The sequence below is a fragment of the Adelges cooleyi genome, unplaced genomic scaffold (assembly GCF_023614345.1).
Source record: "Adelges cooleyi isolate 19-005CV unplaced genomic scaffold, UGA_ACOO_1.1 ACOO_flye_CR_arks_rails_tigmint_CR_PRNA_574, whole genome shotgun sequence".
In the NCBI taxonomy this organism is placed as follows: domain Eukaryota; kingdom Metazoa; phylum Arthropoda; class Insecta; order Hemiptera; family Adelgidae; genus Adelges; species Adelges cooleyi.
Genome location: NW_026096268.1, coordinates 7,032,345 through 7,059,659, shown reverse-complemented (window position 1 = coordinate 7,059,659; position 27,315 = coordinate 7,032,345). Strand labels below are relative to the sequence as shown.

The 27,315-nt window shown below is 33.1% G+C and overlaps 6 protein-coding genes and 1 pseudogene across 15 annotated transcripts in view; 4 read left to right on the top strand and 3 right to left on the bottom strand.

Moving 5' to 3' along the window:
* The window catches only part of LOC126843402 (inositol-trisphosphate 3-kinase homolog), a 74,505-nt gene extending 61,995 nt beyond the window's left edge, over positions 1-12,510 (top strand). For all 3 annotated transcript variants that reach the window (XM_050580936.1, XM_050580934.1, XM_050580935.1), the window contains exons 2-7: positions 9,825-9,923; positions 10,357-10,848; positions 11,226-11,360; positions 11,442-11,615; positions 11,720-11,893; positions 12,049-12,510. In XM_050580936.1, coding sequence (XP_050436893.1) covers positions 9,825-9,923; positions 10,357-10,848; positions 11,226-11,360; positions 11,442-11,615; positions 11,720-11,893; positions 12,049-12,123 — 1,149 coding nt within the window. In that variant the 3' untranslated portion in view covers positions 12,124-12,510. The remainder of the gene's footprint in view (positions 1-9,824; positions 9,924-10,356; positions 10,849-11,225; positions 11,361-11,441; positions 11,616-11,719; positions 11,894-12,048) is intronic.
* Positions 12,511-13,177: 667 nt separating this feature from the next.
* LOC126843417 (uncharacterized) lies at positions 13,178-15,211 on the bottom strand. Of its 3 annotated transcripts, none has more exons than XM_050580959.1 (3): positions 15,043-15,211; positions 13,678-13,960; positions 13,178-13,601 (listed from the first exon to the last, which is right to left on the bottom strand). In XM_050580959.1, exons 2-3 carry the CDS (start codon positions 13,956-13,958, stop codon positions 13,361-13,363), a joined length of 522 nt encoding a protein of 173 aa, XP_050436916.1. In that variant the 5' UTR covers positions 13,959-13,960; positions 15,043-15,211; the 3' UTR covers positions 13,178-13,360. The 3 variants fall into 3 exon arrangements, with proteins under 3 accessions (XP_050436916.1, XP_050436917.1, XP_050436915.1); XM_050580960.1 differs by having other exon boundaries at positions 15,047-15,210; XM_050580958.1 differs by having other exon boundaries at positions 13,179-13,601; positions 14,931-15,210.
* A 138-nt stretch (positions 15,212-15,349) lies between these two features.
* Positions 15,350-17,214, top strand: LOC126843414 (geminin-like). Its single transcript, XM_050580954.1, has 5 exons — positions 15,350-15,646; positions 15,705-15,817; positions 15,895-16,025; positions 16,089-16,261; positions 16,679-17,214. The coding sequence occupies exons 1-5, from the start codon at positions 15,599-15,601 to the stop codon at positions 16,814-16,816; spliced, it is 603 nt and encodes a 200-aa protein (XP_050436911.1). The 5' UTR covers positions 15,350-15,598; the 3' UTR covers positions 16,817-17,214.
* Positions 17,020-18,785, bottom strand: LOC126843416 (mitochondrial cardiolipin hydrolase-like). The gene is made up of 2 exons (XM_050580957.1): positions 18,654-18,785; positions 17,020-17,819 (listed from the first exon to the last, which is right to left on the bottom strand). Exons 1-2 carry the CDS (start codon positions 18,662-18,664, stop codon positions 17,258-17,260), a joined length of 573 nt encoding a protein of 190 aa, XP_050436914.1. The 5' UTR covers positions 18,665-18,785; the 3' UTR covers positions 17,020-17,257.
* Positions 18,786-19,001: 216 nt separating this feature from the next.
* Positions 19,002-22,739, top strand: LOC126843399 (ribosome biogenesis protein SPATA5L1-like). The gene is made up of 11 exons (XM_050580930.1): positions 19,002-19,898; positions 19,971-20,157; positions 20,222-20,418; positions 20,477-20,664; positions 20,728-20,945; positions 21,026-21,226; positions 21,303-21,409; positions 21,469-21,635; positions 21,709-21,799; positions 21,874-21,992; positions 22,331-22,739. Exons 1-11 carry the CDS (start codon positions 19,203-19,205, stop codon positions 22,356-22,358), a joined length of 2,199 nt encoding a protein of 732 aa, XP_050436887.1. The 5' UTR covers positions 19,002-19,202; the 3' UTR covers positions 22,359-22,739.
* Positions 22,159-25,184, bottom strand: LOC126843403 (uncharacterized). 6 transcript variants are annotated; one of them, XR_007686421.1, is made up of 9 exons: positions 24,771-25,184; positions 24,414-24,556; positions 24,102-24,282; positions 23,616-23,830; positions 23,350-23,541; positions 23,171-23,296; positions 22,951-23,099; positions 22,710-22,881; positions 22,159-22,646 (listed from the first exon to the last, which is right to left on the bottom strand). XR_007686421.1 is itself a non-coding variant. In XM_050580937.1 (9 exons), exons 2-9 carry the CDS (start codon positions 24,463-24,465, stop codon positions 22,418-22,420), a joined length of 1,278 nt encoding a protein of 425 aa, XP_050436894.1. In that variant the 5' UTR covers positions 24,466-24,556; positions 24,771-25,183; the 3' UTR covers positions 22,159-22,417. The 6 variants fall into 6 exon arrangements, 5 of the variants coding, with proteins under 5 accessions (XP_050436894.1, XP_050436897.1, XP_050436896.1 ...); XM_050580937.1 differs by having other exon boundaries at positions 22,942-23,099; positions 23,171-23,249; positions 24,771-25,183; XM_050580940.1 differs by having other exon boundaries at positions 22,159-22,626; positions 22,942-23,099; positions 23,171-23,249; positions 24,771-25,183.
* LOC126843411 (uncharacterized) lies at positions 22,853-27,072 on the top strand (annotated as a pseudogene).
* Positions 27,073-27,315: the final 243 nt, after the last annotated feature.

The following is a 27,315-nucleotide window of genomic DNA, read 5'->3' as shown; positions in this document are numbered from 1 at the left end:
TTGTCCTCGGAGATCTGCTAATAATACGATCATTTTATGACATAGCGGTCATGTTATTACATAACGTGTGACGACAGACTGGTGTGAATGTGTATTATATTTTATTTTATATTAATAATATCTCGTTTGCTCAGCAGTGGCCCTCTGGTTAAATCGGTTTTGCGGTAAAAACGGAGCGGATTACATCGCTCACGAATTAATTATAATTAATAGCCCGGGTGGTGTTACATAACGATGGCGTAGGAGTTTTGAGTACACACATACTCTTCTTAATCTCTAGATTTTTTTTTAACAATTTTATTTATGTCACACGAGCTTTAGTTTTGGTGGGGCAAACGACACCTATTATGTTAAGCACACCGTGTCACTGACCGTAGGCTGAGCAGACTTGCTCTGCAGTGAAAAAATACCTATAAAAAGTTTTTTTCATATTTTTTTTAAATGTTTTTTTTTCTTTTTTCTTTTTTTTATGGCGTCTGCTCGCATAGCATATTATTTTAAACGAGTAACCCGACGACGTGTTCGGCATGTGGTCGTTTCGTGTTCAAAAAACCGAAACTATTAAAATTTATAAAAGTCTGCATAATTAATTATTAGAAAAAAATTGGAGACAAATGCTAGTATTTTTTTTTTCTTACAAACTACTGGTTGACCCATTTACCTGTTTTTACGGTTCGGTACATCGTACAAAAAAACAATATGTACATGTTTTTTTCATATAGTAAAGTCGATAATTTTTATAATAATAATAATAATAATCATCACAATTCGAGCGCCTCTTCTGTATCTTACTTATCGGCCGTGGAGGTGGACTCGACCGGTTTCAAAGTATCAATTTCAATCGTATATTATAAATACTAATATATATATTTTTTAAACGCATCCGGTTTTCGATGCACTTCCGGTTGTACTTTCAGACGAGCCCTATTGTTTTCACGCCTAACCAAAACCAATACACTGATTATAAATTACTGCTCATTGATACCAGGCCCTGGAGACTCTAATGTGAACAAAAATCAGTAGCTATTTTGTTGGAGGAATTATTGTACCATCATTGTTTATAGTATAAAATCAATATATGTATATAAAAATACACTAATTTTACACTCGTTTCGACGGCGGCATATGCTGTCCGTGTAATTTGTTATCACTTACCAGTTTCCATTCTGATTTATTTGTTCTGATACCTAGTAGATTTATTATATTATGATTTATGATATAGTGAGTTAATCGCGATTTTACATGCCGTCGACGTCTTCGGGTATCTTCTTTTGGCGTTTCCTTTCCTAATTAACCCCGTACACGGACTATCTAGAAATAATAATAATTATTATTATTATTACAATAGTGTAATATTATTATGCCTCGTGATAATAGCAGCGCCAAGACTGCGGTCTGTGATTTACCTGTCATTAATAGTTTTTTGATGACATTTTGAAAACATCATTCACATTTAATAATCGTTCCGGCTGTTTTTAATCAACGTTTCCAACTCGTTTAATAATCCATTAAAATCATAATAAAACGTCAATTAAAATACCTACTACGAGTACGGCCACAATATAAAATATATTCATCATCACTTTTATTTTATGTTACATTTGTTGACGGTTTTGCATATTTTGTATTTTTCAGTCTGAAATTTTTTTTATTTTTTTGTTAACAATTTACCTATTTTAATGTATATTAGTTAATAATGACTGTAATGTACATATTTTCGTTTATCGGTTTTGTATAGTAATATAGTAATTTAACTGCTGCCAGCCTAGTCATGCGTCTACACTAATTACAATTGCGTCCGGTGTACTGTTTTGCTCGAAGGTAAAAAACACGAAAAGAAAAAGAAACAATGTATAATTTATTTAAATCGCTAGACAATGGGAAAAAAATTGAGAAGGCCATCGGTAGAATCATAGTGTACAAGTTTCCGTACTCAGACCGGCAACGCTTCCGTTAAAGGCGTGACTTACTTGGAATACATTAATTTTTTTTTTCGGTTTAAGTATAGTCGAAGAATGCCTCGTTGTATTATGACCACTCTTGGGCAATCGGTTAGGTTCACATAGGTACATCTAAAGTTATTAAGAGGTAGTTTTGAAATAAGTGTTTTTTTTTATGAAACCATTTGCTCTTTGACATACTCTGGCGCCCTAAATCTGTGCCTACTTACACCTGACATAATAATATGTTATCGGATCTCTTCTAAGACAACCGAGCCGGTTTTTTTTTTACTCTACGCCCATTAAATGTTTGTAATACACTAATCTTAACCTATCGGATCCTATTCAGGCACTCCGAATCTATATGGTAGTGGAACCTATGCCAGAACTAAAGAGAATGTATTTTTACAATTTTTTTTCCTAACCAGTTGTTGCCAGCTGAGTTTAGAAGAAGATAAACAGCGGTAACCCATCGTGTGCCTACAAACAATATACAACGTCTTCTGTGCTCAGTCCGTCTACAGCTGCTGGTCTGAGGTGTTTTTTTATAATAATGTAGAACGTTGGTCGATAGGATTTTCTGATAGCGACCGATAACCGCGAATAAGTCACGTGTCCAAGTACGTTTGACTTCCGTATGCGGTTTTATCTCTTTCGAATTGTCCAGATAAACACTTACAACCGATCGGTCTCTCGGGTGTTCCTGTAAGTAGAGAAAAAGTTAAACCCGAGACAATTATAATAAAAAAGCGTCGCACGACCTCACCTAATCGAGAAACGCGCCGGGGGGGAGACGAAAAACGGATTATAGTTTATTATTATCGTATTATCTGTTGTATTTTTATTATGATGTATGCTAAACGTCGTACTTGGTCGAGTGTTTGCATTTTCGCATCTTAATCTAACGGTAATAATCTTTTGTGTGCCTTCGTCGCCACCGTCGTTCCGTTATTATCGCAAAGACACCTTTTTTTTGTAGATAAGAGTGAGCAATGTTATTTTTTTTCGAATTCCTTGACGTCACTTGCGTCACTCCAGTTTATTATACAATTTTATTGTTGTCGATTAAAATAAATGTGTATGTATTGTATTATTTCACATAATCATATTATAATATTGTAAATATTTATAACCGTCTGTGTTTACACGCAGTGTCGTCTAATGTGTTCTTTCGCTCTTTCGATAACGTAGTTGGTGACGTTGGTGGAAAAAAAATAAAAGTCGTAGTCCTTTTTTTCAAAGTCCATTCAAAGTGTGTGTGGTGACGTGTGTCCGACAAGGAAACGGCGTTGACTCGGTTTCGGTCGACCGATTATACTTTTTTGTAGTCAAATCGCCAAGAAAAACTTATAGCGTTCTCGTCGGTAGTAGACTTGTAAATAAAATAAAAACAGCCGAAAACCTTGAGGAGAGCCTCGTATTTTGTTCGACTACATAGCGAAGTATGACGACCATTATTACTATTATTGTTATATTATATTGTACATTATGATGAAAGCGCCGCCCAGGAGACGTGTAACCAACGCCTTGTGTGTGTCTGTCGAGGGGGTTCGGTATAGGCAATTTTATTAACACAAAATAAAGTGGTCGGCCTTTTATTTCTTTAAAATATCCGTACATTGAATTTCAACAAACAGCCGTATACAAGAAAAAAAGCTTATACAGTGTAGTGGGGGTATAGTGGAAACAAGAAGTCGCAGGTCAACAGGAATAATTATTATAACTGAAAGTGATAAAGTAATTTTGAAATAAACGCTTCGATGCGAAACTGTGGTCTAATAAGTTGAAAAATATGTATATTTGTTGGTTGTTTTTCTCTATTATGAAAGAGAAGGAGTGAATTTTTTTAATTTTTGGCCAAAGAAGATTTCTGATCTATAGAGTTGCTACACGAAGAAATCGGTACAGCGGCTTAGAAGACATCGTGGATACAGACACAAAAATATTTGAAAAAAAATAAAAACACATCATTGTAAATACAATACCTTCTCAGCCCCACATCGAAGCTAAAATCTGTTTTATCTATTAGTTTTCCATTGATATGTGTTCGTTTTGTTTGGATTATATACTGTTTGCTAACTCAATCTAACATTTTTTTTAACGGTTGTCTTGCCTCAAAAACTACTTATATATTTTGTTTATTTATAACCCAATAACTAAACCTCAACAATATTGTATTTATAAAGTTTGCTCGTGTTTGCTCCCAAGTGTAACGCATTCTTACTTGTTTACACAGTTCACTTGGAGCTTCGTCATAAAATATATTGCATCATTTATTTTTTCGTCGATCGTTATCGATTATCTTAATTACTGAATTAGCGTGTGCGTCTATTTATATACACTATTTAGTGTGTACTATAAAAATTATTATAAATGATCAAATTACAGAAGCCAGTAGTATCGATAAGATAACCAAATGAACCAACAATACACAAACTACTGTTACATGAGCGACTACTAAACGTCTTGGATTCTGCTAAGGATCAAAATAAACCCTTGCTACAATCTCTAGTGTATCCACTCGCCGTTTGTATAACCTTTGGGCGTATAAACAGCACAGATGTTTTTTTTTATGATATTAAAATATTATGTTTTCCAAGCAATTATCCGTCGAGTCGTGCCCTCTTCTGTAATGTTGTTTCTGTTTATCGTTAGAAACAGTAATAATTACCGTTTGATAGTGGCAGCGGGCACACGTCATAGACCGAGTACAATAGTAATTAATATGATATTATTATTACAATGTTATTACACTTGGACTAATTTATTAGATGTCCTAAAGATAACGGCTTATCGCGGGTCGAAGCGGTTTGATTGTTTGTCGCTGGGTAATCGTCCGTTTCCATATAATAGGTGCATTGTTTTGCCCAGCTAAAACAAATAAAAAAAACCCATTTTGATATTATTAATGACTAGATTAAAATACAATTTTTTGTTTTCAATTCAATTTTCGCCATAATAATCATTTTCATTCTCAGTCCGGTCACGTTTCACGCACTGCATTTATTTGTATGTATTTATTTTATACCCCCAAGCGACGGCGGCTAACTGGTTTTTTTATGTTTAATTTGTTTTTTATGCATACAATAATATAATATAAACCTACAATCCGTGTCAAGGATTTTTGCACGGCAACGCTCGGACATTTAGCAAAGACCAGAATATCTAATTAAAACGTTTAATACCTTTTTATTATTCTAATAATAATTTTTTCGTTTTATGGTTTTTATTTGGCCTGGATTTGCGCAACTCCACGATGTCGAACAGACGACAACAAAACGGTCAACACCTTTAGGCTGATTCTGTTAAAAAAATAATAAGAATAAAAAACGGTTGTAGTATAATAATATGTCTACTACGATATTAGTTTTTCATCTGAATTTATCGCACAAATAATGATTCAATATTTACCGCCGGATGCTTAGCCTAAAAATGACTCACGGTCGACTCGGGTATTTTAATACACTGGAAATTATTATGATGTTGTGTTTGTGCTGTCTGTTCTTGCGTTGTTTTTGATTGAAAGCCGCAGGATTTAGACGTAACTAGTCAGAGACGAGCAGTAAGACATACTTGCATGTTGCAAGTTGTGACAGAAATTTGTCATTTGTAGAGCAGTGTTGGCAAAAACTTGTTAAAAAAAAATATTGCCCCAGTTTGCGTTATTATTAAGGAATTCGTCAACCCAATAGAATCCTATTAAATACATATTTTTGTGCAAAAACCAAACGTCTTCTGGGTTTAGGCAGAAAAAAAACCACCGAGATTTCAAAACTAATAAGTAGTATTGAGAGGAGGATTATCTGTATCAACTCTGGATTAGCTTAGAGGGATGTACACGTAGACAATAAGCAATCGGTGTGCAAGTCTGCTGTACATTTATTTGTTATAACCGGCGTTGCACAAGCGTGAATTGTCATAAATATAATATTCAAACGTTCATTATCATAATATACCAATAGCATTATTATTAATAATATACCATGAGTAGTAACATGATGTGACGAGATCGTGTCAACGAACTGTGGACGGTATTTTATGGTCGGAAGAACGGAACAACTAATGCGCTTAATATAATGTATAGTAGTGGTGTATGCCTGCGGAAAGTGAATTTTTGTTTCTTTTTAATCGTTTGCATATTTTAAAGCCAAACGGTTGTAATAGTATACTTTGGAAATGTCCACTGGTAAGAGATTCACTATTTGGGTGTGTGATGGCAAACGAAGAGAAAGTGTGGTGCCTGTGCGAGGTCAATAGCCGCCAATTCTTCACAGGACACCAGCTGATATCCGTTCTTCCTTTTCGTCCTTTCATAGCCGGCCGAATACCGGTTTGGTCAATGAAAGCGTCGATTTCCTTAATTATGGCACGCGCATAATCGAGCCTATGCAATTGTGTTTGTGTGGTGTTATTTTTCAATAAGCAATTATTTATTACAACATTTTTTTGTTGGGAGCAAAAGCATTTTTTGAATTTCTAGTCCCGGCCAATACAATGCAGTTAGTAGCAAAGTACAACAGCAAAATTGTACACGTGCAAGCGGTGTTGACGTTTCGGGTTTTTTTTATGTATACAAACTAATAAAAATGTCAGTGTGTCTAATCCAAAACAAACTCGGGTTGTTTTCACACGTTTCGCATTCTTAAGTTGAATTTTGTTGTGTGCAACAATTTCGGGCATGATCTTCGAGACAACAACGAAAAGTCCATGCAGCCCACAATGCTAAATTATTGTAAACTTAAAATTATTGTATTATAGAACTAAAATCATTTCTACGAAAGTAGAGCATTTTTCTGTCTTGTAGACTAGTAGGTCTTATTTCGATAAATTGTTTAATAAATTGTCTATAGAACGTCCGTGAGCGTTTCCACGAGGACTTTGTACTATGGCATCAGGTTTTGTTTCCTCGTTGCGGTTTCTAAAAAAAAAAAAAAAAAAATACGTTAGGAACAAACCAACTGCATCAGCACAGCACTGCAAGGATCAATGAACTTATATAAGAAACAGATTTTTTTTTTACCTTAAAAGAAAATCATTGTTTACTGTCATTACCTTGGCGGTTTTGTTAAGGTGATACATATATTTTGCTCTGACACTGAAAAAAAAAATGTATAAACATTGCAAAATTTCGTATTAAGAAAAAATGCTGAACGCATCAACATCATAATCGTGTGACGTCAACACCAACATAGTATAATACTAAGTGAACAATTATTAATTGAATACAAAGTATTACTCGGCACATTGTACTATATGTATATAGAGCATAACATTATTAATTATACAATCATACACATTAGGTACATCGATATCGGTTCTAGTACTTGCTGTGGTAAAAATCTAAGTGTCAAATTGAATTTATGAAAATAAATAATAATTTTGAATAATGTAAGATGTACAATTTCTGCGGTTCATCGAGTTTGTTGAGGCTTAGCCTACTCGGTAACAGGTTGAAAAGATGCATAATTGACTAGAGCATTTGACAGATAAAGAAGAGTTGTTTGTGTTAATATAATATTGTGTAGCACTACCATGCTGAGTGTAGGATCTATGTATAGAATTTATTGTCGACATAGTTTCTGTTGGGCGCAAATTTTTGATTTCTGATTTAAGTATTTCTTATTAAACCTATAGTTGAAAAATTAAGATAATAACCGTTCTGCGCTTCTTTAATAATATCTATATTTGATTTATCAATTTGATGTATACGATTAACACAATAATCAAAATCCAACACAAAACGCAAAAATGTTGTACCGTATGTATTTATATACCTAATAACTATAAATAAAACTTGGCTTGACAATAATTACTTTGTTTGTCATTGTAATTATTATTTTGACGAATTTTTTTTTTCTTCTTGGTCACTTTTCCTTTTCAAATAGATCATTCAACAAATCCTCTCTTTCTCTAAAAATCTATCCGTCTCTTTTTTTATTTTATTCACTCCACGCATGTCTCGTGTTTTTGCGATTTGCAAACGTTTAACATTATTAATTTTTAAAAACGCGAATATTCTAAAAAAGACTCTTTATACGGACATTTATTTTGATCAATTAAATTTATTATTTAATCAATGATCGATACGACAGTAGACCGTATAAAAACGCAACACGTGACCGTCAGAGTTATCGCGATGTTCACCTGTTATCGTTTTTTAATAGATGTTCTATTTTTGTTGTTATACTTTTTTTTAGCAAGGCTCGCACGGTAATAGCTCGTGATACCATTATCACTAGTTATTGACTGACTACCCACACGTTATACGTTTGGTCTTTATAATATTAATAATATTATTTTTGTAAATTAATTAACTATTTCTATTTATTGTGCAAATGAACTTTTGTAAGTTTGTGTTGACCTTGGTCTTTTTTGTAACGGCCGATAACGTTATGGAAAAGTACATTATATGTGTGTGTGTATATATGTATTTGTATGTTTAAAAATGGGTTGTCCGGTGGTATGATTTACGTTTTATGTCAATATATTTTCAGCCAATTCGCGTGGGTGGTCATTTTAGTCAATTTTTTTTTCTCGAATAATTAACATTGCTCGTCGCTGTCGAAGAAACGCGTCTTGGGTAAGAACCGTCCACCCGGTGTGTGTGTGTGTGGAATACCTAAGAGACAATACAGAGGCACAACAATATTATACCAAACAAATCGCACACGACGAATAATGTGGCCCTGGGCACGCCAATGGCATACTGATCATCGTTTCCTCGGTAACATATTGTTGTACCGACTACCGATGATGGTGTGTGCGACACGTGCATAACGTGGCACACATTGGGATTTTTTTCTTTCGCATGAACGCCCACGAACGTGTATCGTTTGAATAGAAGAAAAATAATAATGGCGGAGTGTGGGGTAGGGTAGGACAGAATAGAAAAACGGCTAACGTATACCTAAATGCAATGGCTTATAGGTAGAGATATGATTATATTATTCGATTTTTATCTGTGAACATCAAACGGTCAAGGGTCCCGAATTTCACGACTGATAAAAAATAATAATAAGAAGAAGTAGAAGCTTAAAAAAGTGCGAAGCATGTGTATTTTTATTGGCCAAGATGTAGGTAAATTGAATCAGCCTTATCGTTTGTTATTTACTATATTATTATTATTACTGTTTTTTTATAATTAAATGTTGGCAATTCTCAATGTTCTCTGTGTGCGACGACTCGCATCGATCAGCGGTTAGGTTCTGTCTATCAAACCAAAGCTTAACACGCAGTCGATTTATTTATGGGTGTACAAGGTTTTTTTTTTTTAAATAAGCTCACCAATCGGTAGGTATGAGTATGATAACCGTGTATATATATATATATACGGTGTAAAAATTATTTGACACGGGAGTATCATTAACGACACACGCTTGTGTCAGATAATTAAGCTCACCAAAAAAATGCAAATTGTACAAAAAAAAAAAAAACAGCAAATTGTGGTTTTCGTGCTAGTTCGTTAACCGTGTAAAATACAAATTTGCCGCGGTAGCCACGATTTTGCATTTTTTTTTTCTTTGGACATAATTAAAAGACAAAAATCTCGAGCTGTTTTTTCTTGCCTCTTGACCGTACCTATTCCAAGTGTGTGTCTTCTACGACGACTATTGTTTGTCATTCGGCTGGCCTCCAAGGGGGCTTTGGAACGCGCGCTTCTTGCAATCACTAATGCAAACCGTCGTCGCTGTAGGTAGTAGAGGCGACCGAATCGATTTCTAACTATTATTATTATTATTATTTATATTATTTTAATCGTACGTGCCCCCCTCGCCGGGTCGGGACATACATTGTAATTAATACTCAATACTCGTGTGCACGTCCGCGTTAATTGCGCGTTTGCCGAATGGCTAATGACCGATGATTTGTTGTTTTTGATTGCAGCAAACCGATGGAGAGTGGAAAAGCACTCAGTGCAATACCGTGCCGTCGTCGAAGAAAAACCATAAAAAGGAAAACACTCTGCTCAAGTTCCTGGCACTGGTAAGTGTAACCCGGATAACATATTGCTAGCATTAGTCGAGGGAGTGCAGGCCGCCTATCCAAACACAGGGGTGCGGGCTAGGGCTAATTAAAATCCTTGAAAACTGTCTTCTTCTATCTTCAAACGTCCAAATCCCTTGTGATTCTTTCTGATCCGAGACTCTTCTCTCTCTCGTGTACTTGGCACTTTTTGAGTTTGGCCAAGTGTTGGCAAATACGCTTTGTGACAAGGTCAGACCAAGCGGGAACATTGTTAGGACAGGACCGAGGCCGTCGCTCGATAGAGCTGCTCGGATTATTTTTCACCGAGGACAAGTTTTTGGGCTGGGGGGGGGGGCATTGCAAAATTAGCTTTACGAAACGGAATATGCGACAGATAAGCTGACATTTGAGGTGTTAAATTTTATTGATTTTTTTTCCAATTGATTTTTAGAACGCTCTAGAACTGAGTGCGCCCGCCAGCGATGTGCTGCTGCGAAACAACACCACCACCGCACCGACCACGACGACCGCCACCGCCACCGCCGCCGCTGTGGTGACGTCGGACCCCGAAGCCAGGGTCAAGCCGACCGCGCAGTCCGCGGCTGGCACTTGCCGGGCCGGCGCCCCGCAACAGCAGTCGTGGTTCCAGCTGTCCGGACATCCGGACTGCTTTGCCCCGGCCGGCGTGGGCACCATATGGAAGAAATGCAGCGGCGGCACCGAATGTGACGTATACGAAGCGCTGTCCAACGAGCCCAGCCTCCAGGACATCGTGCCCCGGTACTACAGAGAGGTCGAGTACAACGGTCAGACGTTCATCGAGCTCCAAGACCTGTTGTACGGGTTCCGGGACCCGCACGTCATGGACATCAAAATGGGCACGCGCACCTTTTTGGAATCCGAAGTGCAGAACACCGCCGCCCGGAAAGATCTCTACCTCAAGGTAAAGTGGTAATTGTCTTTGGCCTGGAGTGAACCAAATAAATAACCCGACCTACCCTGCCCCATTGATAGTTTCTATCTAACCTTGCCTTATTGGGGGGGCAAGAAATGTCGCCAACTGCCCCCCAACGCTCTAATGGCGTGTGTTCGTAGTTGACTATTTAGTATTTATGTGATCATCGCTAATTGTGTAACCGACGCCAAAAAAAAATATATATGCGGTTATCTCCACTGACCACCGCCCCAAAAGGGTTATAACAAAAGTGGTCAATATGCTAACAGCCGCCCCTCAAAGAGTTAAACGTTACCTAACCCAGTTTTAGCCTTACCTATCTCTAAACGAAACGAGACTAACAAAAATGTGATGTTGTGTTATAGATGATCGCCGTTGACCCGGAAGCGCCTACGGCCGAAGAACGTGAACTGCAAGCCGTCACCAAACTGCGTTACATGCAGTTCAGAGAACAGCAGAGTTCAACGTGCAGTCACGGGTTCCGGATCGAAGCCATGAAGGTAAATAATAATAATAATAATAACAACGGCAATACCGTCCGATGGTTATTTAACGATGATGTTTCACGACGATTGTTATAGTTTCGAGGTTCTCCGCCCGTTACCGATTTGAAAACCGTCAAGAGCGACGAAGAAGTCAACAACACGCTGGCATTGTTCCTAGGCGACCGGCAGGACATCAAGCACAGGCTGGTGGCCAGACTGAATGAAATCCGGACCAAACTGGACCGTTCTCATTATTTTAAAACTCACGAGGTGAGTAGTCGCCAAGAGAGAATATCTCAATAACGACCCAACGGTGTACCTCCTATTGGATGTGTTTTTTTAATAATTTATTGTGTGTGTTTTGACCAACACAGATTGTGGGCAGCAGTATTCTAATTATTTATGACGACACCAAAGTCGGTGCGTGGCTGATAGATTTTGCCAAAACGAGGCACGTACCTGAAAACGTGATACTCACCCACAGGCAACCGTGGGTGCCGGGCAACCACGAAGAAGGATTCCTGTTCGGCCTCGATCACCTCATCGACGTAAGTGTTGTTATTGTAATTATTATTGGGGCAAGGAAATCGTTAGGAAATAGAAAATTATTTCAAAGTTTTCACAACTCGGAACTGCACTGTGTAGTACGTTCATCGGATGCTTTTAATTTTATATTTAACCGATTGTTTATTTTATGTTTTAGGCAACTGAAAGTTTACAAATCCCCAACACGGTAGACTCTGTGGCGGCATCGAGTTCCATCAAAGTAGAAACTTGACACGACAACACCTACTAGCCTTCTCGGAGGCGACAGTCTAGTCAACCTAATGTAACGATACTTGCGTTATCACAACACTATGGGACGTAAGCTTGCAGAATTCCAAGCGTTGAATATCTACTATTTAGTTTTTAATTTTAAACAGCGTGTTACGCTTACATAATTGTTATTATTATTATTATTTTATTTCACTAAAAATCTATACTTTTTACCGACCACTGATTTCATTCGGGGTTTTATTCGGGATATTTATTATTTTTTTTGTATATTACACTTTTGAACTGTGACCGATTTTGCGTTGGTTCTCAATAAAAATTAAAAAAATGCTAGGCAAGCCTGTTAATAAATTTCAAAAATAATCATTTTCACAGTATTAACATTTTATAATATTATGTCTTATTTATTTATTTATTTATATTATTATTATTATTTTGTTTTTTCCCCCTCGATATATGTTTCATTTCTATCTTATAAATATTTATTATTAAAAATGTTATGCCTATTGGACATAACAATATAGTTGTAATCAGCCAACGACAGAAGCTTGCGCTTGTCATCTATTTTGTTTTATGTACGTAAAATGAATCAAACATACTATTAATTTTTATGTACAAACTGTAAAAAATATACAATCTCTTATGATCCTGTACTTAAGGTTAATACACCATTTATAATTTATTAATTTTATATTTGGCCGTTTTTCGCGTGTAATAAAAAATGCAATTATTTAAATATTTGTTTTACCATTTTATTTATGCAGAAATATATATTTGATTTGAATTTTATTCATTTGTTTATAACATTATGATTTTGTGTTAATATAGCGGCAATCGGAGATAGACAAAAATACAACGGCAGTTTTAGGTTCAAAATTAAAATGTATATATTTCAAAAATGTTTAGTTAATACATTTTAGGAAACACAAAAACAAAATTTGAAGACATTATAAAATTATATTATGTTATACTGGAATAGTTGCGTTTTATTGTTTAGGAATCATTAACTCGAGCAAATCAACCAATAAGTCTTAATATATATATATATATATATATATATATATATATATATATTAAGACTTATAATTAAGGTTAAATACTTTTCATGCACGCAAGTTGAGTATATAAATTTAAATAATTAATACAAAAATGAATGACATTTTATAGATAGGATACATACAAGAACAATACAAGCAAATATATATATATATATATATATATATATATATATATTCATCAGTTTACACTGAAGAACTACTGTTATCGGTTGCGGCGTCGGTAATTTTCGGCTGTTTAGTAGCCACACGGTTGGGTTTTATTCTCCACACCACTTTATTATCAATGTCCGATTCGTATTCCGGACTACTGTTGGACAACTCGTGCTGTTCTTCATGTTTGTTCAATGTGACCATACGTGAAAATACCTGATCGCAATATCGGCATATATATTGACGGGCATCATACTCGCTAACGTTGTTAGTACTAAAAATAAAAAAATACAAATACAAATGTTAAATAAGCGTAAACTGTATTTATATGGTACAATAGTCATTCTTACACCTGGGAGTTCTTTTCGACCGTCTCGGACTCCAATACTTCGAATGTTTTTTTACATTTCAGTAAATGCTGTTGGACTGCGTTTTCACTTAGCAACGTTGTCAAACAAATTTTACACGTCCATATAGCTTCGTAGCCGCTCACGTTGGCGTACCTGACCATGCTGCGTGGGCACAGCGTTTTAGGCTTTTGGGCTTCATCCAAGGCTTCTGGGTTGTGAACATTTTTTCTCGATTTCTTCTTCTTGCGTGATTTGGATGTCACAAATGGATTCTTGGGCATATCTAATTGATTATAAAAACAAAAACAAACATTGACAACAAAAATATTTATATGTAAACTATAACTTTTTAACATTATTTTATACACAAACGAATATCTATATTTTATATATTTTTTTGTAACTATAGCAATCTATGCAATGAGTTAAAAATTATCGTAACACGAATCACATTATGTGTTATCGATTAACACGTCTTGAGAGTATATATTTAAGTAGCAAGTACAGATAATCAGGAAGTATTTTTATTTTAATAATTGAATTAATCAGATGAAACTTTGGCAAAATTAGTCAAAAATAAAAATAAAAGGATTCATTTTTGCTATTATTGTCATTAGGCCATAATTATTAAGAAAATCAACTTTGAAGTTAATAAAAATACTTTAAATAGGTGAAAAACACAAATCCCAAACAGAGCATACATTTTTATGTTTCAAACAAGTACATTTTCATATAAATCCAGCCAAAACTTTAAAATAGGGAAGAGAAAGAGTTGAGAGTTTAGCTTAAGTGTGTAGGATTGACAAGCTCGGCGCCAACCCGGAAACCTATTTTCTTAAACGTGATGCAGAGTGCAAAACGGGACCAACTAAGTTGATTTTGGGAAAATCATTAAATAAGGTCGAATGTATCGTTTTCTTCAAAGTGTCAAAATAATTGTACCTTGGAGTCTCCAAGATTAGAATATAGGTCAAAACATCTAATTGAATAGAATAATAGCCTGAATTAGTAAAAAATTGATCCCGGAAACATGGATCTCACGTTCAGAAAATAGTGCTAACTCAAATTTGGAAAATGCCTACACAAGAAGTCACTTTTTTTCTAGCATCACCTATTTATTTTGTTAACTTCAATGTCGACCGTCTTCGTTACGTAGACTCTTTGACAAAATTTGTAAAATAAGGTGTCCTTTCATTTTGAATTAAGATCATCCGGACAATGTTTCGCTGAAACTCGCTGGTAAATGTACTTACTGGTCAAACGAAGCTCAAGAAAATTCTCACAATGCAGCCGTGTACAACACGTACAGATTGGACATTGACGTTTACCGAAAACTAAAGCTGTTAATTATTATTGACATATTACCCACTCAAAAAGTTCACAGGCAAATCAGCTGTGGCGTCAGGGGCGGGCGTTTGAGAGTTCTCCGGGTTTGTTAAATATTAATTCGAATAGTCCATTACAAAGTTCAACTTTCTTCCAAGTTCCAACCACGGTTGTGGCTTGTGTTGTGCTTAACAAAACAATTTATATTATCATTCCAGAGCTTAGATCCCGTGATAACACCACGGCGGTTTATCTACAGCAGCTGTCAACAGCGGTATTTACCGTTACCCTGGTGTTGGTTACTGTTACAAAAATGTTAACGTTTAATTTTTTAAACATCCATTTTGTCATGATTTTTCCATTGCGATTTCATTTCACTATTTCAGGCTTCAGCCGAGCCAATTTCGCAGTTAACGTTAAATGATTAATTTTATTTGTATCGCCCTTCTGTTTTATAAGCTTAACGTTAACTGTTGTAATTATTCATTTTAAACAACCATTTCATGTTTTGCCGTTAACTGATCAATACGATTACACTTGATAATACACTTGTTTGTTTATTGAAATAAAACTTTATACTATAATAATCACGAGAATGAAAACCGCACTTTCCGAAAATGCACCCAGAACACGGTCGGGAAAGGTAATATTTCCAATCGAAACTAACCACGGAAATTGTAAAAAACAATTTGTCATTGTAGGTTTCCGTGCAGGCCAACAACAAAAATGCCACTAGAAAATGTCTACAAACGTTACAGCCGTCTGGTCGCAGCAAAGAAAACTTAGTTGGAAGTGGCCGATCTCAAGAAAAAATGTATGACCTATCGTCATGTGTAATATTATCTTAAACTTATTAGTTGTTTATATTTGGTTTTTGTAATTTCTTTATAGCGATCAAAAAACGTCCAAATCTTTGAAAACGACCGAAGCCAAAATAAAGTCTAAAGATAAGAAATTAACAGTACCCAAAGTAGATCCTTCGCTTTACCAAAAGTTAATCATTGAAGATCTCACTTCAACTGGTAAGCCATAAGCATAGTTATAGTCGTATTTTATATATTATAAATAAGATTATAATTTTACAGCCGGCCCCAGTGAAAAATATTGGCAAGCCATTGCAGAGCGTCGTAAAAAAGCGCTCGAAGAAGTCTTAGAAGACAATCGAAAATTACATTCTTTGGTAATGGCACTGGAAGATGAGAATACTTCATGCAAAAATCTATTGGAAGAAACGACTGACCTTGTAAATACATTAAAGGTAACTATAGAACATATCTCAAAATATAAAATCGAAACACAGGTTATTAATATTTTTTGGACAAATCTCAAATAAATATGTAAGTATTTTCATTCAAAGTGGCTAAAACGAGATATTGTTTTTTTATTTAAAAATTTGACCCAGTTAGGTTTTTTGGGGTACATTAATACAAAATTACAAAAATCGTATTTTTTGTTTAATAAAATAAACAAGTATCTAAATTGGTTCTATGTATGCTATGTAAAACTGTTTTTATTATAGTTGATTTTTTAACAATTACATAAGTTTTTCAAAAGTAATAATAAATAATACATTACTAATATGATCTTGTTACATAAAATGTATTTCAAATTTGCTCTTTAATAGTATATAAAACCGTGTTGAACCATTCTATAATAGTTTTAACTTTTTCCCTAGGAAATTCTATATGAAGCCTCCAATGAGGAATGTGTCTCAGACGATGAAAATGATACAAACGGCAACACAGAAGTTGTTGTTGCAGAAGATCCACAAGATAGTAGTAATATTACCTTATCTAATAGCGATTCAGAATAATATTTAATCACATATTTGATGGAAAAAAAAAAATTAATTCTAGTGTGTATTATATATAAATATAAATTAATAATCATTAATAATAATAATAAAAAGAAAAGTAGTAGTGTTTGATTAAAAAAAAAAAAATGTAATATTGTATATAATGTTTTGCATTGTGTTTTTACACAGAAAATTTATTTCTTAAAACCTTTTTTTTGTAATTAATTTAAAAATTTTTTTGTAGTGAAGTAGTCATTTTAATTGGGCCAGTGTGCTCGAGAAGTATGTAATACATTTGAAGTAAAATAATTGATACTTGAACAAAAAAAACTATGTAAACTCATTGTTTATTTTTGGTACAATGTTAATAAGGAACTGACAATTTTTCGATATTAAATTACATGATTATCTTTTTACATTTGTCTTGTTATTTTTATTTACATCGCGTTAATTCTTAAGCTAAAATTGTTTCCACAGTTTTTCAAACTCTTTAGAATATGCACGAACCACTTCTGCGTTGTTCGTAATTAATGTGTTTTCCCAGTTTTTTCGTAGTGCCTTTGGCGTCCAATTGAGAGATCCCAAAATTACTTTTTTCCCATCTATGATAGTAAATTTATGATGCATTATACTATCTGAATTTTTAGCTTTTTTCACTTTTTTAGCAATACCGGCCATGCCCATTTTCCAAGTAGTTCTAATGCAATCTTCATCCAATATTATTCTCACCTTAATTCCTCGTTTATGAGCATCTATTATTGTAGTAGTGAGTGTCTCATCAGTTATAAAACATAAACAAATGTCTAAAGAATGTTTAGCTTGATTGAGCCATTTTATAAGTGTATTTGATTTACAAGTTCGGCAATCACAATCGTTTTGGTCGTTGGTTGTGTGATGATAATATTGAGTATTTCCAAAAAAAAATAACGTTTCCGTTTGATCTCTATGCAAATATTTATGCAGCCAAACACCAAAAGTAATACCGATTCCCAAACTTAGTGCTATTTTTGGTAGTAGAACGCTGCAAAACATATTTTACACTAAATTGATGATTTTGTCTTTGTTACTTTTTGAAATATTATAAGCAAAATTGAATTTAAGATTCCAAACAGGTTTTATCCATATAAGTTAAGAATCCAGAAATTGAGTTTACCTTTCTTACAAAAATTTAGTCAAATTTTTAGAAATAAAAACAGCAAACGTGTATTTATCGATATAGTGTTGAAGATTTTTATCAAAAAGATTTATTGTGGTTGTTTAAATTTAGCAAAGTTACCGACTGATAAATTGTGGTGTTATCCGATTTTTTTGCATTACAAACACTGTAGTAACTATACTCTGTTCTTATTCCGAACAGAGTATAGTAAACATTTATTAGTTAATTCACCAAGATTGTCCAAGATACAAAATAAATTTTTTTTTTTTTTTGAAATAGTAACGACTGCAGTTAAAAAAAAAAAACTGTTAATGATCTACATGCTAGACTACAATAAGTAGTCTTAAAAGATAAACGTTCTCAATTGAGTTTTTTTAAAGAAACTGGAAATCTATATAGAAATGAGAAGATTCCATTATCCTAAAATCCTGAAAATTTTGGAAGTTTTCAAAAATGTATTACGCAGGAAAATGTTGTGGGTAAATTTAATAAACGTGTCTGAACGAATTGCCAAAATTAGCTATTTACATTAAGTTGAACCAATTTTTGAACATTCCTTTACTGGTAAATTCGTGTTATTTTTACATTTGTAACCAAAACAGTAATTTGCTAAGTTCAAACTAGTATAAAAGGCCCAATAATTAAAACGTACAAATATAAAAAATGATGATATAAATGTATACTGAAGTATTTACTAACCTTACATCCATATTTAATAAATGTTTAAAATTCAAAATGCCACTTTTTTCGTGAATTCATCAAAGAACAATACACTTACACTGACATTTCTTTAAAAATATTCTTTAAAGCATAAAACCATAGAAAAGAGATTAAAACATAATACAATTTTAAATTTCTGTCAACAAATAGGTATGTCAGCAAATCGTGTTATCAGTTTACACAACACGGCCGCCCATGAAACACCGGCAGCCATTATACAATTAACAAAAATTACTGACATACCTATATTTTTTCACCGTGATATTCACTGATAATGTCTTATCAAGCACATGGAGTTCTCGCCGGGCTTTTGAACCGATAGTGTGATTTGACGATTCGATTGAGAATTACATTTTATGATGTGAATAATAATATGTGAATTAACTTTTTATTTAACAAAATTATTCATTTACAATGATTATTTTATAAAAAAAACAAAATTAACGTAAATCTGTATTGATCATAGACAATAGTGTAACACTGTTCAAGAGTTTGAGCCATTTTTTTTTTTACTCGCACGTTCGCTCAATGATGTCTACGGTTTACCTATCAAAAGTACCAAATAGCAATCATGTAGACACAATTCAGAAAATGTATGCCAGTGAAAACATTTCCAGCTCAAAATTGTTCAATCAATATGTCTTTGTGAAAATTAGTAAGGAGATAAAAATTATATGCCGGATCGTTCCACAGTTAAATACTAGTTGCTCTTTTGCCCGTTGCGACGTTAGCGTCGTCCAACACTTACCAGACCAACTCATTGATCCCATGACTGTAATGCTAGATACGTTTATTGATCAAAAACACATTGAAGCGATTAACGTAACAAAAGCAAAACAAATCTTTGTTAGTGTAGTTTTTACTGATGTTAAACATCAAAATGAATGGTCGATGAAACCTTTAATGTTGGCAGAAGCCATCAACAACTGTTTGCAATTATTCGTTGTGCACAACAATTGTATAGTGAACCTGAAAAAACTCAGACCAAAACAAATGTTAAATATTGACTTTATTCTCGTTCATAAAACCGATTGTAAAAATAACGCTGCTTTGACTACGCCTGAAACTAACATAATGATTATTCAAACTATGAATTATCAACAGTTTCAACAGACTAAAATTGGTTGTAAAGTAGAACCACTTTTTGGTCTTGATCCACAAATACAATGTTTGAAAAGTATTATAGAAGTAGCCAAAACTGGACAAAAGTCTATTTGTAATCAGGTGAATATTTCATAAGATCATTACTATTTTAATTTTAAGTTCTTGTATTAAATGTATATTTTTTAATTTTAGATATTGTTGATTGGACCTTCGGGCTGTGGAAAAACCAGTCTTGTCAAGCACATTGCCGCATCTCTGAAATGCATTCTTTTAAACTTTTTGTCTACCGATTTCATTAATTCTGATCCTGGTTCTACTGAAACTGTAATTAGAAATGTATTTTCAAAATCTCAACTCATAGTACAACAAGATAAAAAAAGTAATTTGTCAAGCCAAATTTTAATTGGTTTAAATTAATAAAAGTTATTCTAATCTGTTTTTAGTCATCTGTATAATAATGTTGGAAAAAGCAGAAAGTATGTTAAACGGAAAAGGTACCAACGCCAGACGAGTTTGCGCGCAAATCCAAGATTGTTTAGCGTCTGTCCGAGATAATTCTCGAATAATTGTAATCGCTACCACAAGTATTCCCCAATCGATCGATGCATCTTTTAAACAAGGTTCAAGGTTTTCATACGAAGTAAGTTAATGAAAGTATTATTAAACTGAAATATTGCATCGGTTGTATCCCCATTTAGATCTACATTGGCGTTCCTACTGAAGTTGACCGATCTAAAATGATATACGGTTTTTGTCGCAACTTCAACATAAATATCAATTATGATATTTCATCTTCGTTGGCTGAATTGACACCCGGCTATACTGCGGCAGATTTAGAACAAGTGACAAAAGAATTTTCCAACGATCCAACCGTAATCGTAGATCTGTGTGTGTCTTGTAAATAAGTTATTAACACGTTGTATTTTGACTTGACATATTTAATTTATAGGCAAAATGGAGTATTAACAAATGCAATGAATCTCATTTCCAAACATCCGGCTTCATCTTTAAAATCAGGGATCGGTCAGGTAATTACTAAGTCTGAATCTTCACCGGCTACCGACCTAGGAGGGTTAAATGAAGTTAAATTGATGTTTGACATTTGTATTAAATGGCCTCTCATGTATCCAGAAGCATTTGAGCGTTTTTCCGTACCCCCACCTAAAGGTAACACTAGTCATAAATGTAATGTGGTTATATTGGTAGATTTAAAAATGTATAGTTAACTAATAGCCATTAAAAATTAGGTGTTTTACTCTACGGACCTCCTGGTTGCGGTAAAACAAGTCTTGTTCGTGCGATTGCTGCATCGTCCAACATCAATGTCCTTTCGGCCATGGCGGCAGAACTTTATTCGCCGTATTTGGGCGTGACCGAGGCTAATATTTCACAGTTATTCCAAAGAGCAAGGGCCAATGTCCCCTCGATATTGTTTATAGATGAAATAGGTAAATGGAAAATTTCAGATTTTTCTTCTCTAAACATTATTGTTGTGTTTAACGTGTTGGTGGTTTTAATTTATAGACGCCTTAGTCAGTTGCCGTACCGAGAATAAAGAGTCTGCTGGATTTGAAGATAGAGTTCTGTCGACATTTTTAATTGAAATGGACGGTATAAATAACAGCAATGAAGTGAGTTACTTGTGTTCTATTTATTTTTAAAACGTTAATTGTTTTAATATTTTATGCAGCATGGACAAGGAGTCGTAGTGGTTGCTGCTACTAATCGACCAAACAAAATAGATGCAGCGTTATTGAGACCCGGTCGATTTGACAGACACATTTATGTGCCACCTCCATTTTTATCAGATGAACGCTCCAATATACTTAGTACAATTGTTAATAACCCAAACAAAAAGTAATTGATGAACTAGTTATTGTTTGTATAATATTTTTTGTTAATTTAAAAAAAAAAAATTCTGACTTTTTAGAATGCCTATATCTGAGCCATCCATATTGGATGATGTGGCTCTTCAAACTGATTTGTTTTCAGCAGCTGATCTCGAAAATTTAGTAAAAGAAGTAAAGTTTTAAAGAATTAATTAATTTATAAATAAATAAATCCTACAAAATATTAAACTAACAATGTTTTTTAGGCAGGTTTGGTATGCATGACAAAGGAAGGAATTGCCAATTGTACTTCAGTAAAAAAAAAACATTTTTTCGAAGCATTAAATTATGTTAAACCATCTTTGACAAAAGAACAAATTCAGTGGTAAATTTTTAAGTTTTTTAAATAATCATTAGAATAATAACTTGACATTTTCTTTTTCCTACAAAAATACATTTTTTTACAAAAATCATCTAAATAAATGTACACTGTAAGGTGTGTGTTCTGACGACTCGTCATACGATTTGTTAAAAAAAAATACAAATACAAAGATAAAAAATTATTATTTATTTTTGTACTGGTTTTTAGCAATTTGGTAGCAGGATAGTATCTTATAATACCTTTGCTATAATCACACAACAAAATATAACATCTATTAAGTCTCAAATTACTTTTTTACGCAGTCCAATGATTAACAATAACAACTTTTTTATTTTTTACAGGTATACAAATTTTGCTGCTAATCGATAAATGTACCATGTACCTTTTACAATTATAAAATAACTGAATTAAGGTAAAATACCTTAGATTTAATTTAATAAACAGTTAGAAGTGATTTCTGTCTGTCTGTTGTCTACAGCTGTTAATCTTCTTGTATAAAACGCCGATAACAATAATAAAATAATACTATACGTCAAATAGGTTAGTAGTATCAACGTAATCCAAATGTTAAAAGCCACATTTGAATTCGGAATACCAAATACTTCCAGCAACCAGTGAAACGCCATTAGACTGAACGCTAAAACATTTTTATTCAACCTAAAGCATGAGATGATTAAATTTAGTATACAAATTATAATTATAAGTTGTTTTCCCACTTACTGGTACTTGCAATATAATTTTTGTGACGTTTCTTGTGTTTTTGCGTTTTCTTTGTTTTCATCCTTTGTTATAATAACGGCCAATAAATATCCTATACCAAGCAAAAGCAATCCGACAAATACTTTATAAATAGAAATTCGTAAATAATGCATTGATGACGATTCGGTTTCACCTGAAAATGTAAAAACACATTACAATACTATTTACTTGGAAATATTTTACGGCATTTAACATTTTTTACTGTATAATAAAAAAATTGTGGGTAAAACCGACGACCATCCGATTATGTAGAAAATTATCCCTTGAATTAAAAACATACAAATCGCCACGTTAATGCTATTAATTTTGCTAATGTATTTGTCAATTATATTGTTGTTTGTGTTATTGCGTCTGAAAATTGGAATCATCAATCAAGCTATGATATTTATGTCGATAAGTCAAAATGTATGAAAATGTTATACTTAAAGTTTTTCCATGATTCGTAAGTAATTACAGCGACTATCAATAAGCTTGTCATGTATGAAGACTGAAGAATGAATTCTACCAAGATGAAATATATCAATTATAGTTGATTTCATACAAAAGTGCTAAAATACACAACATGTATAACGTTACGTCTACATCATTGCATAACACATACCTATTGCCGCATTAGTGTTGGCCATTATTTGATCGGTAACATGTCTTGTGGCCAAAGTAGTCGATGAAATTATCAAACACGTGTGTAAGTACAAAAAGTAATGGTGAAACCTATTGATTGTGTTAAATTTGTTTTGTTTCTGTATTTCTAATAGCACACTGATTGCCATGAATAACGACGAAACGAATAATCCTAATGAGAAATATTTACAATTAGGTACAAGAATTTCAGTCCGGAGTCTAATCAAACTAAATTAACTTGTTTACCATATGGAAGTACGAAAATTACCAATTTCTGCCAATATTCCGAGCACTTAGGCTTTGGGAAACATACGAGAGGTAATATAATAGCTTTTTCTTGTATAAAAAATGTATCCAGACAATATTGGTCTGCACTCAATAATTGTTTGTCGTTAGGTAGGTACAGTGTACCATTGTGCAATACAAAAAACTCACTATAAATTCCTTCTTCCATCAAATACCTAAGTACATTATTATATTATTATTATTACATACAGAATTGCGCCTAAGTTAAGATAAAACTCAATTAATAGTAGCGTTAAAATGCTAATAAAAAAACACCATGGCTAAATGTTAATATATAGTTAATTTAAATGGTAAGTAGAACAGCTTTTAAAATTAAATAATAAATGTTATTAATAAAAGAAAAAAAGTGTAGTAACTCTTCCAAAATGGGAAAATTTAGCAACGCCCGCAAAGAGGTTTATATTAATCACATTTGAAATTTCTTACCTTCCATATTTGCAAGGATTACCGAAGGTGATATTGATATTGTCATTGTTGTCATTAATGTATGTTGGCCAAAATATCGGTTTAAATGTTATGTTACTTTCTTTACATTCGTCCCCGTCAGGTATCTTTGTTATTGGACAGCATTTTGTCGTAAACTTTTGAGCTTCGGCTCTACTATGTCCTATAATATTATAAACATAAATATTAAAACTGTAATGTTTCTATAAATATAAATATATATTAGCGATATTGATTTATAAATTATATAAGCATATAAAAATTAGTCGAAAATAGTATTTTTTTTAAACTTACTATGCCAAATCACGATTGTCAAAATTTTAAATTTAATTAGAATCAAATTCATTGTAATATTAGGTACATTATTCCTCTTTGTATTATTATTTGTCACGCATCAGTGTATCGTAACAGATAAATATTGACGACACTATCATTATCTAAAACAATAATACATGTATACATATATATATTACATTATATTAAATTAAACTGCATGTATTACTAAAAAAAAAAAATTATTTACAAAATAAAATCATTGATATTTCAATTGATAATAAAACTAGTTACAATATGACTATGCTGTGTACTTGGCATTTGTATAAAAACGCGACCAGTAGTTAAAAAAAAAAACCTGTCATACAAGATACCTACCATTATAATTAATTGTTGGCCGCCGTCTAATTTATGTAAATATATAAACGGTATATGGGCAAATCGACCGAAACAACAGTGGAGGTCCAAGCCACAATGCACACATGTATAGTATAACAGTTTACACTAGTACTGTTGGAAGTGATACAAAAAAAAACAACAACATTTTATTCGTTTTATTTTCTGCGAGACAATTGACAAATGAAATGGTACTTTTGACATCAGCGCAGACACAATGATAAAAAGCAACACGTGTTGCACATGCAATGGTTAAAACGTATTAACCGTTAACATGCTAATTATTATGGAGGAATATATCATGTATCATCATTACTATAGTGAACTATTATTGTAATTTTATAAAACAAAAAAATTTAGATAGGTACAATGAATCATCTCGATACATTTGATTGCACGCACTACCTTCAACCTTCTTTTGTCCTTTAGGTAAGAAGTCAATTATGTACCCTTGTCGATTTGAATCCGTCGAAGCTAAAATATTATTGGTTAGATTTCTTTTTTTGTGGGGGGAGGTCAACACATCAAGGTCATGTGCTACAAAAAATACATTAGCGTTGATCTCTATAAAATTATAATCTGTCCTTAATCCTTGGATACCTATATAGTTAATGCGACTGATGTGAATTTGTTTGATTTTTGATGAGTTTTATATCCGTTCGGGTACAAAACACTTGTATAAGGTACAATATTATACTTAATATATCAGTTAATTTAATTAATACAATTATTTAGTAATTTTCCCATACTTTACTCCTTAATAAATAGTTGGTGTAGCCTCGCCTTTATATAACTATTATTTTTTTAGATTAAATTTCCTTAGTAACTTACTATCTATATCCTATATATTAATAGTTCATAATTGTAATTTTTTCAGAATGAATTAGAAGCTGGTGAGACAGATGCTACTAGTCCCTAGCTGTTCATTTATTGTTAAAGTAATTTATGACCCAGTAAGTTCTCAAAAAATTGGAATTTCTAAGACTCAAATCCACCATGTTTAAATATATACTTATTGTAGCGTGATTAAATTATTATTATTTAAAATGATATAATTATTTGTGTTTGTATTATTTTAGGAAAGTTTACCACACAAACAAAAACTAGCAGTTACAACAAAAAGTCTTGAAAAGTGTTGATCCTATGGCTGGCGCGTCCATAGGACGAGGACGAGAAGGTGGTGGTGGTGGTGGTGGATTTGACCGGCTAATGTTACCGAAATTGGAGAAAACAGTGAAGACGAAGATTTAATTTCATTCGAACAACAATTAGCCAAGCATTTTCATAGTGCTCCGTCGTTTATATCTAAAGATGAGTTTACTAGTCCTTGGTCGTACCTCAAGAGTGTAGAAACACATAGTTATTTTCCTCCGTCCTTGCTACCAAAAAAAAAGAAAATTTCACCAAATGAAAAAAAACCGTTAACAGACAAGCAGTGGATGGATAAATTAAAAGCCGAAGTAGCCAACCATGATTATTTGTCGTTAAAACAAATTGTATCTGCAAAGAAAACCAAAATAAACGATTTCCTCAACCCAACCAGTAAAAAGAAGGTAAAAACTGAAAACGGCCCTTCCACTTCACAATTATTGTTCAGTGAAAGTGTTGTTAAAGAACTCTAGGAAGAGGAAGATGTCATTGATGTCGAAGATAGCGAAGAACCAAAAAAGAAGGAGAAGTAAAAGATATCGATGATGAGTTAGATGATGGAACTGACTACAATAAAAATTATTTTGATAACGGGTAAGGATATTTAGATGTTGAGGATGATGGTTTGGATGATAATGACGCCATCTACTAATACGATTCAACTATTATTTTTGTGTAATGAGCTTTATTATTTTTTATGTATCATATTATATGTTTTTCATTTGTTACCTAGGTTAATAAAAAAAAACATTGTATTATTAATACATCTCTCATTGAATGTAGTTACTAATTACTGATAAATTTATTTTTTACGATTGTAATTATTTGTGTATAAATCCGTTTTTGTTTTTACAATTTCTATCTAATGCCATTGTTTATACATATTATAGATAACCCACAGAGACAAATTTTAGTTCTGTACGCCAACACGGGATGGGCGCTAGTCAATAGTTTTCAACGAAAATGATACTACCGTGTTGGTATACAGTGTACAGAACTAAAATTTGTCTCGGTGGGCCATCGCCCATCTATAATATTTATGATCAATGCTAATACCTATAATAAATAGATCCTATTGATATTTTTTTTGTTTTGTTTCTACCAAAAAGAGTATTGACAATAAATTGTTGTCTTGGATAGACAGGCATTTATTGCTATGTGAATTTTACATGAAAATTCAATTTTTATGTTCTGGTGTTGATATTTTGTATAATGATAGTATTTACAATCATTATTAATTTATAAACAACATGTTAATTTTATTTAGGTTTAATACTACGCTTTTAATAAGTATAATACAGACCTATATAAGTCCTGAAATCTGATAACATTTTTGACATAACAATTTAATTGTTAAATACTTTTTTTATTTAATTTT